The 15436-nt window shown below is 41.5% G+C and overlaps 1 protein-coding gene across 1 annotated transcript; it reads left to right on the forward strand.

The window, feature by feature from the left end:
• Window positions 1-360: 360 nt before the first annotated feature.
• Window positions 361-1122, forward strand: LOC145797894 (uncharacterized). The gene has a single exon (XM_082885332.1). It carries the CDS (start codon window positions 361-363, stop codon window positions 1120-1122), a length of 762 nt encoding a protein of 253 aa, XP_082741458.1.
• The last annotated feature ends 14314 nt before the right edge of the window (window positions 1123-15436 follow it).

Below are 15436 nucleotides of genomic sequence, written 5' to 3' on the forward strand. Positions count from 1 at the left end.
TACATGGGCTCGTTTTCTGGAAATTTTCTATGAGAAATATTTTCCCTAATGTGTGAGGGATAAAAAGGCAGCTAAATTCATGGAGCTCAAGCAGGGAAATAAATCAATTGCTGAATATGAGGCTCAGTTTACAAAATTAGCTTGCTTTGCACCCAACATGGTAGACACAGATTATAAGAAGGCTAGACAGTTTGAAGGAGGTTTATGTGACCCAATTCTAGATAAGGTTAATGTACTCAAATTGCCGACGTATGTGGATGTACTTAATAGGGCACTAATAGCAGAGAGAAATGTGGCCAACCGTAAACAAAACTTCGAATGGAAAGGAAGAAAATAGAATTTAGTAAGGAAACTACGTCAATGAACAAGAAGTTCAAGTCGGGGAGTTCTAATAATACCGGTTCAAGCCAAAGTGGTAATTCAATACCAGCTTGTACTATATGTGGAAAGAAACATGGAAGTGTATGCTATCGTGCGACAGGGGCTTGTTATCACTGTGGAAAGTTTGGGCACATTGCCAAGGATTGTACACAACCACGTCAGAGTGGCAACAGAGGTGCCACAGGCTCGGTTGGGTCAGCTCCCACAAAAAAACCAGCTGCAGCATCAACTGCCACAAGAAATGATCAAAGGCAAGGAAGGGTTTTTGCATTGATTCCAGGGGATACTCAGAAAACTGAGGCCGTGGTGTCAGGTACAATCTCCATTTGTGGTAAACCTGCTTATGCTTTACTTGATTCCGGGTCTACACACTCATTTATTTCTATGGTCTTTGCTGAAACTTTGAATAGACCTATGGAAACATTGAATTATATACTATGTGTTGCATCACCTACGGGGGGATCCATGCTATGTTCAACTGTATTTATTGCATGTGAATTATTTCTCGGGAATGCTACCTTGTATGCTGATTTAATACCTTTAGACATAGGACATTTCGATGTTATTTTGGGTATGGATTGGCTAGCTAAATACCATGCAACTATTGATTGTGCCTTGAAACGAGTAATATTCCGACCTCCCGGGCAAGAGGAATTTTATTTTGAAGGAAAAGGGGTAGTCTCACCACCATACCTTATATCTGCCATGAAAGCCCGAAAACTAATGAATAAGGGTTGTTAAGGGTATTTGTGTAGTGTGAAAACCGAACCAATGGTAGACATTACTTTAGACAATATACCAGTGGTGAGAGATTTTCCTGATGTGTTTCCGGATGAATTACCTGGCCAACTTGTTGATAGAGAAATCGAATTCACAATTGATGTAATACCAGGAACTCGACCAATTTCTAAACTCCCTACCGTATGTCTACCACTGAAATAAAAGAATTGAAAATTCAGTTACAGGAATTGTTGGATAAAGGGTTTATCAGATCAATTACATCCCCATGGGGCGCACCGGTACTTTTTGTTAAAAAGAAAGACGGCACTCTCCGATTATGCGTTGATTACCGAGAGCTCAACAAGGTAACAGTGAAAAATAAATACCCTTTGCCGCGTATTGATGACCTGTTTGACCAGTTGCAGGGGGCACAGATATTTTTGAAGATTGACTTGAGATCAGGATATCATCAATTGAAGGTTAAGGTTGAGGATGTTGAAAGACTGCCTTCCAAACCAGGTACGGACATTATGAGTTTTTAGTCATGCCATTTGGGGTTACAAATGCATCTGCAGCATTTATGGATTTAATGAACATAATTTTCAAACTTTTCTTAGATGACTTTGTTGTTGTATTCATTGATAACATCTTGATCTATTCGAAAAGTAAAGATGAGCATGAACGACATTTGAAACTAACTCTTCAAACACTTAGAGAAAAATAGTTGTATGGGAAATTCAAAAAGTGTGAATTTTGGCTTGATGAAATTGCATTTTTGGGGCACATCATTAATAAGGATGGTATATCTGTGGATCCTCATAAAATTGAAGCCATTATTAACTGGCCTACCCCAACTAATGTATCAGAAGTTCATAGTTTTATGGGATTGACAGGGTATTACCCAAGATTCGTTAAAGACTTTTCAAAAATTGTTGTGCCATTGACTCAGTTGACTCGAAAAGGGGAACTATTTGAGTGGATGAATCAAAGAGAAACAACCTTTCAAGAGTTGAAGACAAGACTGACTACAGCCCCAATCCTTACTATTCCCTCAGGTACGAAAAATTTTGTGATTTTTAGTGATGCATCCTATAAGGGCTTGGGTTGTGTTTTAATGCAGAATGGCAAGGTTATTGCATATCCACACGAGAAGAATTACCCTACATATGACTTGGAACTTGCTGCAGTTGCGTTTGCATTAAAGATATGGCGACACTATTTGTATGGAACCAAATGTGAAGTGTACACAGATCATAAGAGCTTGAAATACTTCTTCACACAGAAAGAGTTGAACATGCGTCAAAGGCGATGTCTTGAATTAATCAAAGATTATGACTTACAAATTCACTATCATCCAGGCAAAGCTAATACTGTAACAGATGCACATAGTAGAAAGAATGTGGGGAATATTGCCTGTTTACTCACGGATCAAAAAGAGTTGCTACTGGAGTTTGAAAAACTTGAAATTGAAGTAGTGCCTTTTGAACAAAGTAGCTTGATGGCTGCAATGTCCGCCCAGTCTGCTATTCTCGAGGAAATTAAATAGAAACAGATGAATGATGAGTTTTTGAAAAAGATTCATGATGAACTTGACACCAAGCTTAAATCGGGGTTCATAATTGAAGATTTTGTGTTGAAATATTAGGGGAGATTGTGTGTCCCGAATGATGCGGATTTGAAAAGAAAAATTTTGGAGGAAGCTCACAAGTCAATGTTTACTATGCATCCAGGAAACACCAAAATGTACCAAGACTTGAAGTTAGTGTATTGGTAGCCCAACATGAAAATGGAGATTGCCAACTCCAACTCTAAATGCTTACAATGCCAGCAGGTAAAAGCAAAATATTAGAAACTAGCAGGTCTGCTTCAGTCTCTTCCTATTTCGGAATGGAAATGGAAACATATCACCATGGACTTTGTTGTTGGCCTACCCCGGACACCTAGAGGTATGGACTCTATTTCGGTTATAGTTGATAGATTGACTAAATTTGCTTAATTTCTTGCTGTAAAGACTTTATTTACTACTTATAGACTTGCTACTATCTACATTGATGAGATTATTCGACTACATGGGGTTCCATTGTCTATTGTTTCAGATAGGGATCCTAAATTTGTTTCTAGATTTTGGCATAGTTTGCAGGAGGTAATGGGAACAGAATTGAGATTTAGTACAACATTTCATCCACAAACCAATCGGCAAACTGAGAGAACTATTCAAACCTTAGAAGACATGCTTCGTATGTGTATTGGATTTTCAGGGAAGTTGGGAAACTTATTTGCCATTGGTCGAATTTGCTTATAATAACAGTTTTCACGCGAGTATCGGTATGGGCACCATATGACGCACTATATGGCAAAAAGTGTAAATCGCCAGTTTGTTGGATAGAGGTTGGTGATAAAGCTATTTATGGGACTGAACTTGTGCAGGAAACAACTGAGAAGATCAAAATCATCCAGCAAAGGCTCAAGAATGCACAGAGCGGATAGAAAAGCTATGAAGATCAGCGAAGAAGGGACTTAGAGTACAAAGTGGGAGATCATGTATTCATCAAGGTGACCCCAATGCATATGAGATTTGGTAAAAAGGGAAAATTGCCTCCTCACTACATTGGACCGTTTCAGATCCTTGAGAGGTTGGGTCCCATTGCTTATCGCATTGCCTTGCAATCGGGAATGGAACAAATGCATAACGTTTTCCATGTATCCATGCTTCGTGGGTATCTTAGAGATTCGTTCCATGTGATTGATTACCACAGAATTGCTCTAGACGAGGATATGATGTATGAAGAACGGCCCGTGCAAATCATTGATCGGAAAGTGAAGCAATTGAGAAACAAAACTATCCCTATGGTGAAGGTCGAGTGGAGAGAACATTATGGGAAAGAGACCACTTGGGAGAAAGAGGAAGAGATGCGGCAACGATATCCGCATTTGTTTCCATCTGAAGGTAACTTAAGTTTGGAGGACCAAACTTTCTAAGGGGGAGAGACTGTGACAACCCGGACCTCCAAACTAGTACATTATATAATTTAAATAAGTTTAATTGCATGATTATGTGCTTAATTGTGTGATTACATGTTAAATTCTATAATTATCTATTGATCTATGGAATATTTGTTTAAACTGATGACTTAGAGTCGAAAATTGGGAGCCTAAACGACTTCAGAAACTGAAATTGACTAGCCAAGAGGCTAATTAGAATATTTGGAATTTTATGGCAACTTTAATTGAAATTTGATTTGGACCAATAATTAGAATAAACTGATTGAATTAGTTATAATTAAGCCTAATTAATTAACCCTAACTATATTTGATTAGGCTAACTTAATTACATCCTATATAAGACCCAAATTAAGCTTATGAGCTCATTTTATATACACACTCAGCTGAGAATTGAGAGAAAGGAGAGGAGAGTTCAACATTTAGAGAGAGAAAGAGGAGAATTGTAGAGAATTAGTGGGAGGTTCAAAGATTGGAGCCATAACACACTTGAATTCAACACTAGGTATGGCATTCATCACTAACTCATGTAGTTATGGCATATAGTAGTTGAATTCCTCTCATTTTTGAACTTATTGGCATGTTATTGAAGAAAAGAAGCTATGAATATAATAAAAATGGAAGAATGGAGTTGAATTGCTTACATGCATGCATATTTTGAGTTAAGCTCCATGAAATTCCTACATGCATGGCACAATTATACCTCATTTTACAGAATCTTTCATGTTTTCATGCTTCTCATGTCACTTGATCATATTTTGAACATGTTTTGGAGAGATGTACACTCAAATAGAGTTAAACTAATTTTATAAATTGAGGTTGGAGTCATTGGTTGGGAAATTACCATGATTTTGAATAAATGGGTTCCAATTTGAAGTGTTTTCATGTTATATAGTGACTCTCCATGTTTTACTCCATGTTTTATATCGAAAAACACAAGATTTGAAACTTTGAGTACCATGTTTGAACTTCAAACACAATTCTGGAAATTCCAGAATTCGTGCTGTCCGCTCGAGCGAGGGAGTCCACGCTCGAGTGTGGAATTCGGGCTCCCAGAAGTTTCTAAAATTTTACAGTCTGCTCGAGCGAGGACCCTTTTTCTCAGTCTTCTGCTCGAGCGACCATTGAGCAGAAATTTCATGTATCCAGTACTTTTGCAGACTGCTCGAGCGACAAAAATTACTCTCGAGCGACCACCTTTGTTTTTGAACCCCCGCTCAAGCGTAGGAAGTTGCGCTCGAGCGGATACCAACTCTTTTTAGTGCATATTTGCATCCTCATGCCACTCTAAGCATTCTTAGGCACCTTTTGGACTCGCATAATGATACAATAAGTTATAGAAGCATAAAGAAAATTGCAATAAAATGAAATGGAGTTTCATTTGTACTTTGTTACGTGCTTCATTTAGGTGGACGTTCGAGGCTTAGTGTCATCGTAAACCACTGTGAGTAATAACCTTATAAAGATATGTGATTGATTGAATGAATTCTTAAAATGATTTGATAATTGATAGCATGGCTTGTTGAAATGTTATGTCTTTCAATGAATGAAGTTCTGTTTTGAAACGATATTGTGGTATCCATTGAATATAGACCCTTGCCTGGGGGTAATAGTACCATGGCTAGGCCCTTGCCTGGAGTAATAATACCATGGCTAGGCCCTTGCCTGGGGGTAATAATACCATGGCTAGGCCCTTGCCTGGGGGTAACTCTACTATGGCTAGGCCTTTGCCTGGGGGTAACAATACCATGGCTAGTATGATACGTTATCATTGGAATAATATTTGTCACTTCATGGATGCACCACATATAATATTATGAATGGCTTTTGTTACTACAAAGAGATGTTATTATTGCTAATCAAAATGTTTTGTTGTTAATTTGATCTAATATAGCGAATGCCTCCCTTGAAATTATAAGACAGGTTTTTGTACTAATGTCGAACTTCGTTCACTTAACCTATTTATTCTGTTATTACTCATTGGGCTCTAGCTCACTATTTATTTATATATGTCATTGTAGGTGGGCAAACTGAACATCAGAGTTAGATAGCCTCAAGTTTACCCGGGTCAGCCATTTATGGAGCTTCCAAGTGAAGTAATCAGGCTTGGGTGGAGCCATGCTTGTCGAACCCCTTTTGTGTGGTTTAATGGTTTTGTATTTGTACATAGTTGGGGTTGTATTTTGTAAGATATGAATTTGTACTTATGTTGGATGTAATTTTGAAACAAAACCTTGTTTATCATATTTGCTCCCCTCATATATGCATGGCTCAATGGATGAATTCTATAACATTTTTTTTGACTTCCGCTAAGCCCCGTACTTTAAAGTAAAGGTTTATTTGTATGGAGGCCGTAGGTAATCTATGATTACTGGCCGGTCATGACACTAAACCTATAAGGGACGGGTTTGGGTCGTGACAGTTTTCCTGGTAGAATCGCTAGTTCTTGGTATTTTGCTCTCAAGATGGAGACTCTTCTCGACAATAGGCTTCGAGACTGGATAGCCACTTTGGACGGCTCGGGAAAGATGAACTTTTGCAGTTTTGGCCTAAACGCTCTTTTTCCTCTAAGCCGTACCTTGCTTTGTTTTCCATTCCTCCACGCCGCTGCTCGATGCTGGAACCTGATCAGACATGTTTTTCGCTTTGGATCACAGGAGATATGTCCGACAATCGAAGAATTTCAAGCATTGATGGAATCCCGGCGCAACGAAGAAATCATGCCTCAGCTCCGTTTTGTCCATGCCTAGGCTTTGGGATGAATGTGTGGGTTTTCAACACATGAGGCTTGGTCCTTGGCCCATGATGGGGAGCTAGACATCCCCGGCTTAGTTCATCGATTTTCTGCTATTGGAAACAAGGATGACCTTCTCTAGTGAGGTTATCAGCAACATACTCTCTGTTTATGTTTACTTGCGCAATTCTTTCTTGCCCATAGTTCCAGCGGAGCCAGCATCTAGTTGATCGATGTGGCCCAATGTCTGAAAGATGGTAAAAGTTGCATAGGCCAGGCCCTGGCCGAAACCTTGATGTATTTGGATGCCTTTCATCGGCGAAAGACTACTGGCTTTGTAGGGAGTCCGTTACTTCTTCAGGTATTGCTTCTCACCCTGCTAATTTATAATTCTCACATCACTCGGCACTCAATCTCTGTTTTTCTCTCAAATTCCTTACTTTTCCCTCATCGTACACCTCTCTATTCTTTAATCTCTCTTATTTTTCATCCCTCCCTAAGTATGGCTTATGGATAAACTGCAAGTAGTGGGCTCTTGCCCCGAGTACTAAGCTAGAGCTTACTTCTTTCGCCAATGGCTAGTGGGTTTCCCTTCAGAAGGGTTGTGGTGTGATTGGATGTGCAGCAGATCTACAGCTAACATAACTTGGAGTTGCCCCTGGCTTACCTTGACTTAGATGAGCTGTTGCATGTCCCGTCAGCCGGGTATGTAGTTGATTGACCTGACACACTGCGTGTTCTATTTCCCCTTTTGGTTCAGATGCCAGTTTGGACATGAGCAGAGATGTCCAGATGAGGAGGTGGAATACCCAGCTTCATTTCCCCTTTGTGTTTCACACCTGCCTCGATACCTCACTGCTTGGTGGACGAGGGAGCTTCTGGCCCCTTGCCTCTAACTTCAGTTACACCCTTTCTGGCAAGTGTTTAGCTTGGCTTGAAGAGAAAGAACACGTTGGGCCATCTTTAGCTACGGAAACTTCCATGAGTGCAAGCAAAAGACATAGAGTTACCTGACTTGGCTGTGCCCCTAATTTTATTGCTTTGATATTTCTTTTCAAGTTTTATGATGTAAAAGCAACTTTGATCTAGATCAGAGAGTTGGAGAATGTACTTGTGTTGAAATTAATAAAATTGAAGTTGCAAGTACTAAAAATTTTCCTTTCGGTCCAAGTAGTAAAAGGGTAAAATTTTGAGAAAAATCATCTTTTATTAAAATTTTTCAAAATTGTTTTCGGAAATGGTCACTACCTGACACACTCAAAACCCATCCTCAAGATGTACAGCCTCGAATCAACAAATCACGACTGCCCATAACCACATCCATTATACCGGCCCTCCAACTGAGTTGACTGATAATGGAGGAAGATAACGTGAACAAACATGAATGAATAGGATAGTTGAATTGAAGATGGTAGAAATCGAAATTCGGGATAAAGTTGTCTACGTATCCCAAAGATGGGAATCAAGTCTTACGTAGTTCAGTTCAGGTTCACTCGAGTATGAACTTTCTTCTTTTGCGCTCTAACTTTTGCCGAAGTCGCCCATTAGGGTTTTCAACCTTGCGAGCTCAGTTTTTCTTTAATTCTAATTTTTCATGCTCTAACTTTTGCCTAGGTCACCCTTTCGAGTTTTCGGCCTAGCAAGCCTCTCAGGAGTAATATTTCTTTACCTTGTCCATATTTATCGGTTGTGAGAACTCCAAGCCATCTAGGTCCATGAGAATAATCGCCCCTCTTGACCAGATTGACTTGATGATATAAGGACCAGTCCAATTGGGTCTGAACTTGCCCTTAGGGTCATGGATAGGAGCCCGGTTGTCTTTCAATACCATGTCTCCCTCCTTGAGATTCCTGGACTTAAATTTCTTGTTAAAAACCCTAGCAATTCGGTGTTAGTAGCCGTGGACATGATTTAATGCCCTCAGTCTTCTCTCATCAAACAACATTAATTCCTTGAACCTACTTTGCTGCCAATCACCTCTACTATCTGACACTCGGCCATAACTCATAGCGACGACACTTCAATTTCATTTGGCAAAACAACCTCCATCCCATAAACAAGAGAATAGGGGGTTGCCCTTGTAGATGTTCGGATTGAGGTTCTGTAGCCCCAGAGTGCAAATGGTAGTTTTTCCGGCCAGTCCCTGTAGGTCTTGATCATTTTCCACTGGATATTCTCGATATTTTTGTTTGCGGCCTCAACAGCTCCATTGGTCTGCGGTCTGTATGTTGATGACTTGTAAAAAGCCACGTTATATTTCTCAAGCAAATCCAGCACCTCTTTCTTGAAATGCGAGCCATTATCGGAAACAATCTCGTTCGGAACCCCATATCGGCAGATGATGTTGTTCTTAATGAACTTAGCCACATGCGATGCCTTCAATACAGCATAAGACTGGGCCTCCACCCATTTCGTGAAGTAGTAGATTGCTACCAAAATGAACTCATGCCTATTTGATCCCTTTGGCGTGACTGCACCGATAACGTTGATTTCCTAGACTGAGAAAGGCCATGGTGAAGTCATATTGCAGAGCTTAGACGGTGGAATGTTCATACGATTGGCATGGATTTGACATTTATGGCATCACTGTACAAAACCAATATAATCCTCTTCCATGGTTGACCAGTAGTAACCTTGTCTAAGGATTTTCCAGGCTAACATCACACCGTTCATGCAGGCTCCGCACTCTCTCCCGTAAATGGCCTCCATAAGACATTTTGCTTCTTCTTCTTCAACATATAGCTTATGCATTCCCAGATGGCCTCTTTTGTATAATTTTCCCCCGCAGATGATAAATTGGATGACCAGACACCATATTCCCTGTTTGTCTTTGGCATTTGCCCCTGGTGGATACGGTTTTTTTTCCAGAAAGTTCCAAATATTGTAATACTGGGGGTTTTTGTCTTGTGCTTCATCTATTGTGGCAATAATCTGGTAAGCAGGCATATACTTCTACTCAATAATGATTGGACGCATCTTTACTCCCAGCAGGATGTCTACCATAGAAGATAGAGTTGCTAATGCATTAGCGAACCGGTTGCTCTCTCTCTACAAATGTGTAAACGTCAGTTTTTCAAATCTAGGAATCAGAATATCCAAGGCTTGATGATACATCTTCATGTTCTCTTCTTTGACCTTCCAATCCCCGTTAGCTTGAGAGACAACCAAATTCGAGTCTCCGATGATGTCCAACCTTTTTGCCCCTAGTTCTAATGTAGTTTCCAAACCAGCAATGCACGCCTCATATTCTGCTTCATTGTTGGGCACTCTGAACCAGAGTTTGAACGCTAAGGGTATATGGGAATCATGGGGTGTTATGAGCAATACACCTATCCTATAACCGTATTGATTAGCTGCCCCGTTAAAGTACATTGTTCAAGTTTCTTCCTCTACATGCAGAATGTCTTCATCTGGGAATAGGTATTCGACTGCTTCATCTCCTTCTACTGGATGATCCGCCAGGAATTCTGCTACGACTTTCCTTTTCACAGAATTATGTGTGACGTATTTGAGATCAAATTCAGAGAGAAGAAGCAACCAACGAGCTAGCCTACCCCGTAAGCACTGGTTTCTCGAAGAGATATTTAATGGGATCTAATCTTGAAACCAAGGTTACAGAATGAGCTAACAAGGAGTGCCTCAATTTTCTGGTAGCCCACACCAAGGCTAGGCAAGCTTTCTCCAGGGGAGTGTAGCGGATCTCATAGTCTAGCATCTTTTTGCTCAAGTAGTAGATGGCTTTCTCTACTTTGGCTTCAAATTCTTGAGCTAGCATGCACCCCATAGTTGAGTTTGTCACTGATAAATACAGGATCAATGGTTTCCCCAGTTTTGGTTGTGATAACACAGGCAGATTTTGCAAATACTGCTTGACATGTTCAAAGGCAAACTGAAAGCGATCATCCCATTGAAATTTTTTTCCTTTCTTTAGGAGACCAAATAGTGGTTCACAAGTTATGGTTAATTTAGAAATAAACCGTCTTATGAATTGTATTTTACCCAGAAAGCCGCACACTTCCTTTTCAGACCTCGGTGGTGGCATTTCTAAGATGCCCTTGATTTTGGAAGAATCTACTTCAATTCCCCTCTGCGTGATTAGAAAACCTAGCATCTTCCCTGTCATCACCCCAAAGGTGCATTTCTGGGGATTTAGCCTCAATCTATACTCTCTGATCTGTTGAAAGAATTTCTCAAGTGCGGTGTAGTGACATTCTTACTCTTTGGACTTGACAATCATGTCATCCACATACACCTCAATCTTTTTGTGGATCATGTCATGCAGAATGGCGGTTGCAGCCCTTTGGTAGGTAGTCCTAGCATTCTTTAACCCAAATGGCATGACTCAGTAGTAGTAAGTGCCCCACAGAGTAGGGAAAGCGGTCTTCTCCCTATCCTCGGGTGCCAACAGAATCTGGTTATACCCAGAAAACCCATCCATGAATAAAAGCAGTTCTTGGCCGGCGGTGAAGTCATCTATGTGTGGCAAAGGGAAGTCATCCTTTGGATTGGCCTTATTCAGATCCCTGAAGTCGACACAAACTCTAATTCTGCCATCCTTCTTCGGAACTGGAACAATATTGGCCAACCAAGTCGGACACTCAGATACAGCTAAGAACCCCACCTCAATCTGTTTGGTAACTTCTTCCTTGATCTTCAAAGCCCAATTTGGACGGACTCTGCGTAGCTTTTGCTTAACTGGTTGGGCCTTAGGGTCAAGAGGGATCCGATGCTGTACAATCTCAGGATCGATTCCAAACATGTCTTCGTAGGACCACACGAAAACATCTTTGAAATTTTTTAATAAAGTAATTAAATGCTCGCACTCCTCTGAAGACAATGTAGACCCGATTTGGACCAAGCAAGGATCCTCCTCAGTACCCATGTTAATTGATATGATTTCATCTATACAGGGTTTAACACGTCTCTCCTCCTCATGATCAACCAAAATTTTCAAAACCCAAGAAATTTCTTCCTCTTCGTTTAAGTCAAATTTTGAAAATCAAGATCAGTACAACAAACCAAAGGCACAAAAAAGTAGGCGAAGTTCACAACATTCTCATTCAAATGGTCCGGATCTTCAGTTACAGTGGATTCAATAGAAAAGCTGAAAGATGACCTAGACAGGACTTTGGTATCTGGGTTACCACTCTTGGAAGTACCAGACTCAAAGGAACTCGAATCTGACTCTGACTCCACAGACTCAGTGGAATCAGATCTGGACTCACTATCTGATCCAGAATTGCTGATGACACCGTTCTCGAACTTCCAAACTATGCATGGAGCTTCAGATGCATCCACGATGAGACTAGTGAAATCTGCTGTCGATATATCCTCGATCATTGAGATAGTAAAACTATCCCCTAAGTTAACGGACTCAGCTTCGGCAGTAGAACTTGCTAGTAGGTCAGCCAACGCTTTTCCCAATAGCTCTTCCTCTTTAATATCTAGGCATGCCATCCTGCCTTGATCTGTGCTAGGGCTTAGGTCTGCTTGTTCATCTTCCTCTTCTGGCAACTGGTGTCTGAAGAAGATCTCAAACCCCGGATACCTTGTTTTTGTTTCCCAATCATACCAAGGCTCTCGAAATCCATAGAAGGGAAAGTCTTCCCCTTGGCGGACAAAACGTCCGTTCAAGGTTCCCTGTATTGGTTTGTGAACTAACTCGTACTGTCTCCCAGTCTTCTTGGCTTTCAGCCCTTCTCGCAACTCCTATCCCTTTCTTTGTCAATCTATAGCGGTAGGTTTGCATCCCAACCCAAAAGCATGGGGGTTGTGACTCATCTCCTTTACAACAGTACCTCCCTGCTTGCCACTTCTACCTAGTCCTGATCCCAGAATATGCCCCTGTTTGTTCATCATGTAAATGGACTGAGCGCTCAAGTAATTTCCATCATCCTCCACCATGATAGTTTGGACCAGCCGAGCCTCTACTAATGAGAAGCTAGAAAGGAACACGTCCTCCTTTCCATGTATGATTTCCAATAATGGCGCGGTAGTTCCCCGCGAAGGACGAATCGTAGAATTGTCGTACACAGTAGCAATCCCGTCTTTGAAGGGGTATTTTACCAACTGATGGACCGTTGATGACACTATTTTCATCTGATATAGCCGAGGCCTTCCCAGTAGTAGATTGAACGTGGCCGATACATCCATTACATGGAATTCCACCTTGTGTTCAGACGGGCCAATTAGGATATGGCTCTTGAACATTTCCATAACATCCCAGCTCGTGTTGTCATAGCCAGCCTAAAATCGATGGTGTAGGCAGTCCTCACTAAACATACATTGATCGCCGATCTGGTATCTACTAACACCACCAGAATCCACTTTTTTCTGACTTTCCAGGGTTACGTATAAGGGTTGGTTGTGGTTGGCACCCTCAAATGGTAAGTCCTTATCTATAAAAGATATCACCGGCGTAACGTCCCCAGATGTAACGAACGACACCAATTGGTCAGTAGTGGAGTCGATAGACAGTTTGGTCCGGTTCATTGCCTTTAATAGTGCTTGCCTATGCTCCCTGAGAAGCCATTATCAACCCCAAGATTGATATGTCTGCCTGAATATTCTTGAGCTATTTCAAGACCAGGTTTTCTTCAGTATCCTTTTCTTTTGATCTCTCAATCTCTTTGTTAGAAGACTCTAGGTGATCTAAGGCCGCGGGTTTGAAGTATCGGCCACTCCGGGTCATGTGATTAATCTCATCAGCATACCAAGTGTCATTAGTGGTATCATCCTTCCACCATTCGTCAGTGTACACATGACTTAGGTCATTGTCTTCTCACTACACTCCTGCAGTCATGGTCGAGCTAGCATCAGGTTCTATCTGGAGCATGCTAACATCACACGCCTTATCATCATACCATTCTTCCTCCACTACAACTTTGGTTTCTGCATCCCAATATTTTTGGAACTTCCTTAACATCCTTTTCCGGTCACTAAGCTCCCATTCGACCTTTTTGGTAGCTTGGACATCACCCACTGTTGTCTCAGGTTCTTCTTTTCCTTTTCCTTTTCCCTACTCCAGAGCTATTTTTGTTTGGATCTCTTCTATCCTTTCCCTTTGAAATTGTTCCAGTGCCTATTCTTTCTCTGTTAGAGGTGCAGCCTGAGCCTTGCCACCAGCACTAATTTCTTTTTTCTTCCCAGTCTCTCCTATCTGTTTCTCAACATCTGACTCTTCCTCACTCAACCACCCATTGTTTGTTTTCGGCTAGCTTGGATCCCACCATCCTAGTTGTACACTGCTTGTATCCTTTTCTTCAAAGAAGTAGAGGTTGTCTAGCTCCTCTTATAACTCGAACAGGTCTTCTTCCAGTTCGGCCAATTCATTTAGGCCCTGTTCCGACCAATCATTATGATTTCACCCAATCTGGTCCTCCCCAATGGCGTTAATGCTAAGGAAGTCCGGCAATATGACTACTGGCTTTGGCTGATCGACGACCACAATGTATAAACTGGGGTCATACTCCTCTGGAAGTGAGGCCCCTTTCTCTATGACTTGGGCATCAAGCTGGCCCTTCTCTGGTGCACTCTCTTTCTTCTCCGTTTCTACTGCCACGGGTTCGAGTTGGGTTGGTGGTGGTGTTAAATCCATCATGCACATGTCTGTGCCTTTTGGAATAATCACCTCTAGCTTGGGTAGATATGATGGGGTAATGTATGCATTGGGGTTAAAGGAGGGTGGTAGTATATGCATTTGGTTAATGTTTGTGGGTGGGGGGACTAGGTTATGTAGAGAAAGTGGATTGGTGGTTACGTTCAGTTTGGCAGGTAGAGCAATGACTTTGTTGTCAATGAGATCTTGGATCTCATGACGTAGGCGATAGCACAGGTCCGTGGGATGGCTGTGTTGCTGGTGGAAGATGCAATATTGGGTAGGGTCATGTTTGGGTGGTAATGGGTCAGGAAGTGGTCGAGGATTAAGAGGCTTGAGATGCCCATTTTTCATTAACAATTTGAGGGCGTGGGCTAGGCTCATATGAAGAGGGGTAAAGATTCTTCGATTTTGGAGTGGGCCGGTATTTTGTGAAGGTTGTGAGGTTGTGGCAGTAGCAAATGGATTAGCCATCTTGGCTGTTGTGACAACAGTATTGACATCTGCAGGCTGCAGAATAGTGCTACCGCTAGCATAATGGCCTTCTGGCAAGTTCACTAGTTCTGTGGATGATACCCTTCTCGAATGCACTCTCAATCTGGACCCCTAACTCGTGTAGGGAAGCAAATGTGGATAGCGGTGCCACTATCATTCTCTGCAGCAAATCTGGCTCAAGGTTCTGGACCACCAGCCGAACTTGCTCTCTTTCAGAAGGTCTATTTTGCTGTTTTTGCCCTCCATTTGGTAGCAAAGTCAATGAATGATTCTTTGGGGTTCTGGGTAATAGCCTCCAACTCACTGATGGTTACCTCTATCTGAGTGTTGTAAGAGTACTGGTTGACAAATGCCTCAGATAACTCCTCCCAATTTCACTTTGTAGAGTCTTCTAACATAGCATACTAGATGGCCGCCACATTAGACAAGGTTCTCCTAAACAGTGATAGTTTTTGAGCCCGAGACAGGCCCATTGGTCTTAGCACATCTGAAAACAAGAGGACGTGCAC

Source organism: Camellia sinensis, chromosome 8 (genome assembly GCF_055761805.1).
Source record: "Camellia sinensis isolate YWXY chromosome 8, ASM5576180v1, whole genome shotgun sequence".
In the NCBI taxonomy this organism is placed as follows: Eukaryota; Viridiplantae; Streptophyta; class Magnoliopsida; order Ericales; family Theaceae; genus Camellia; species Camellia sinensis.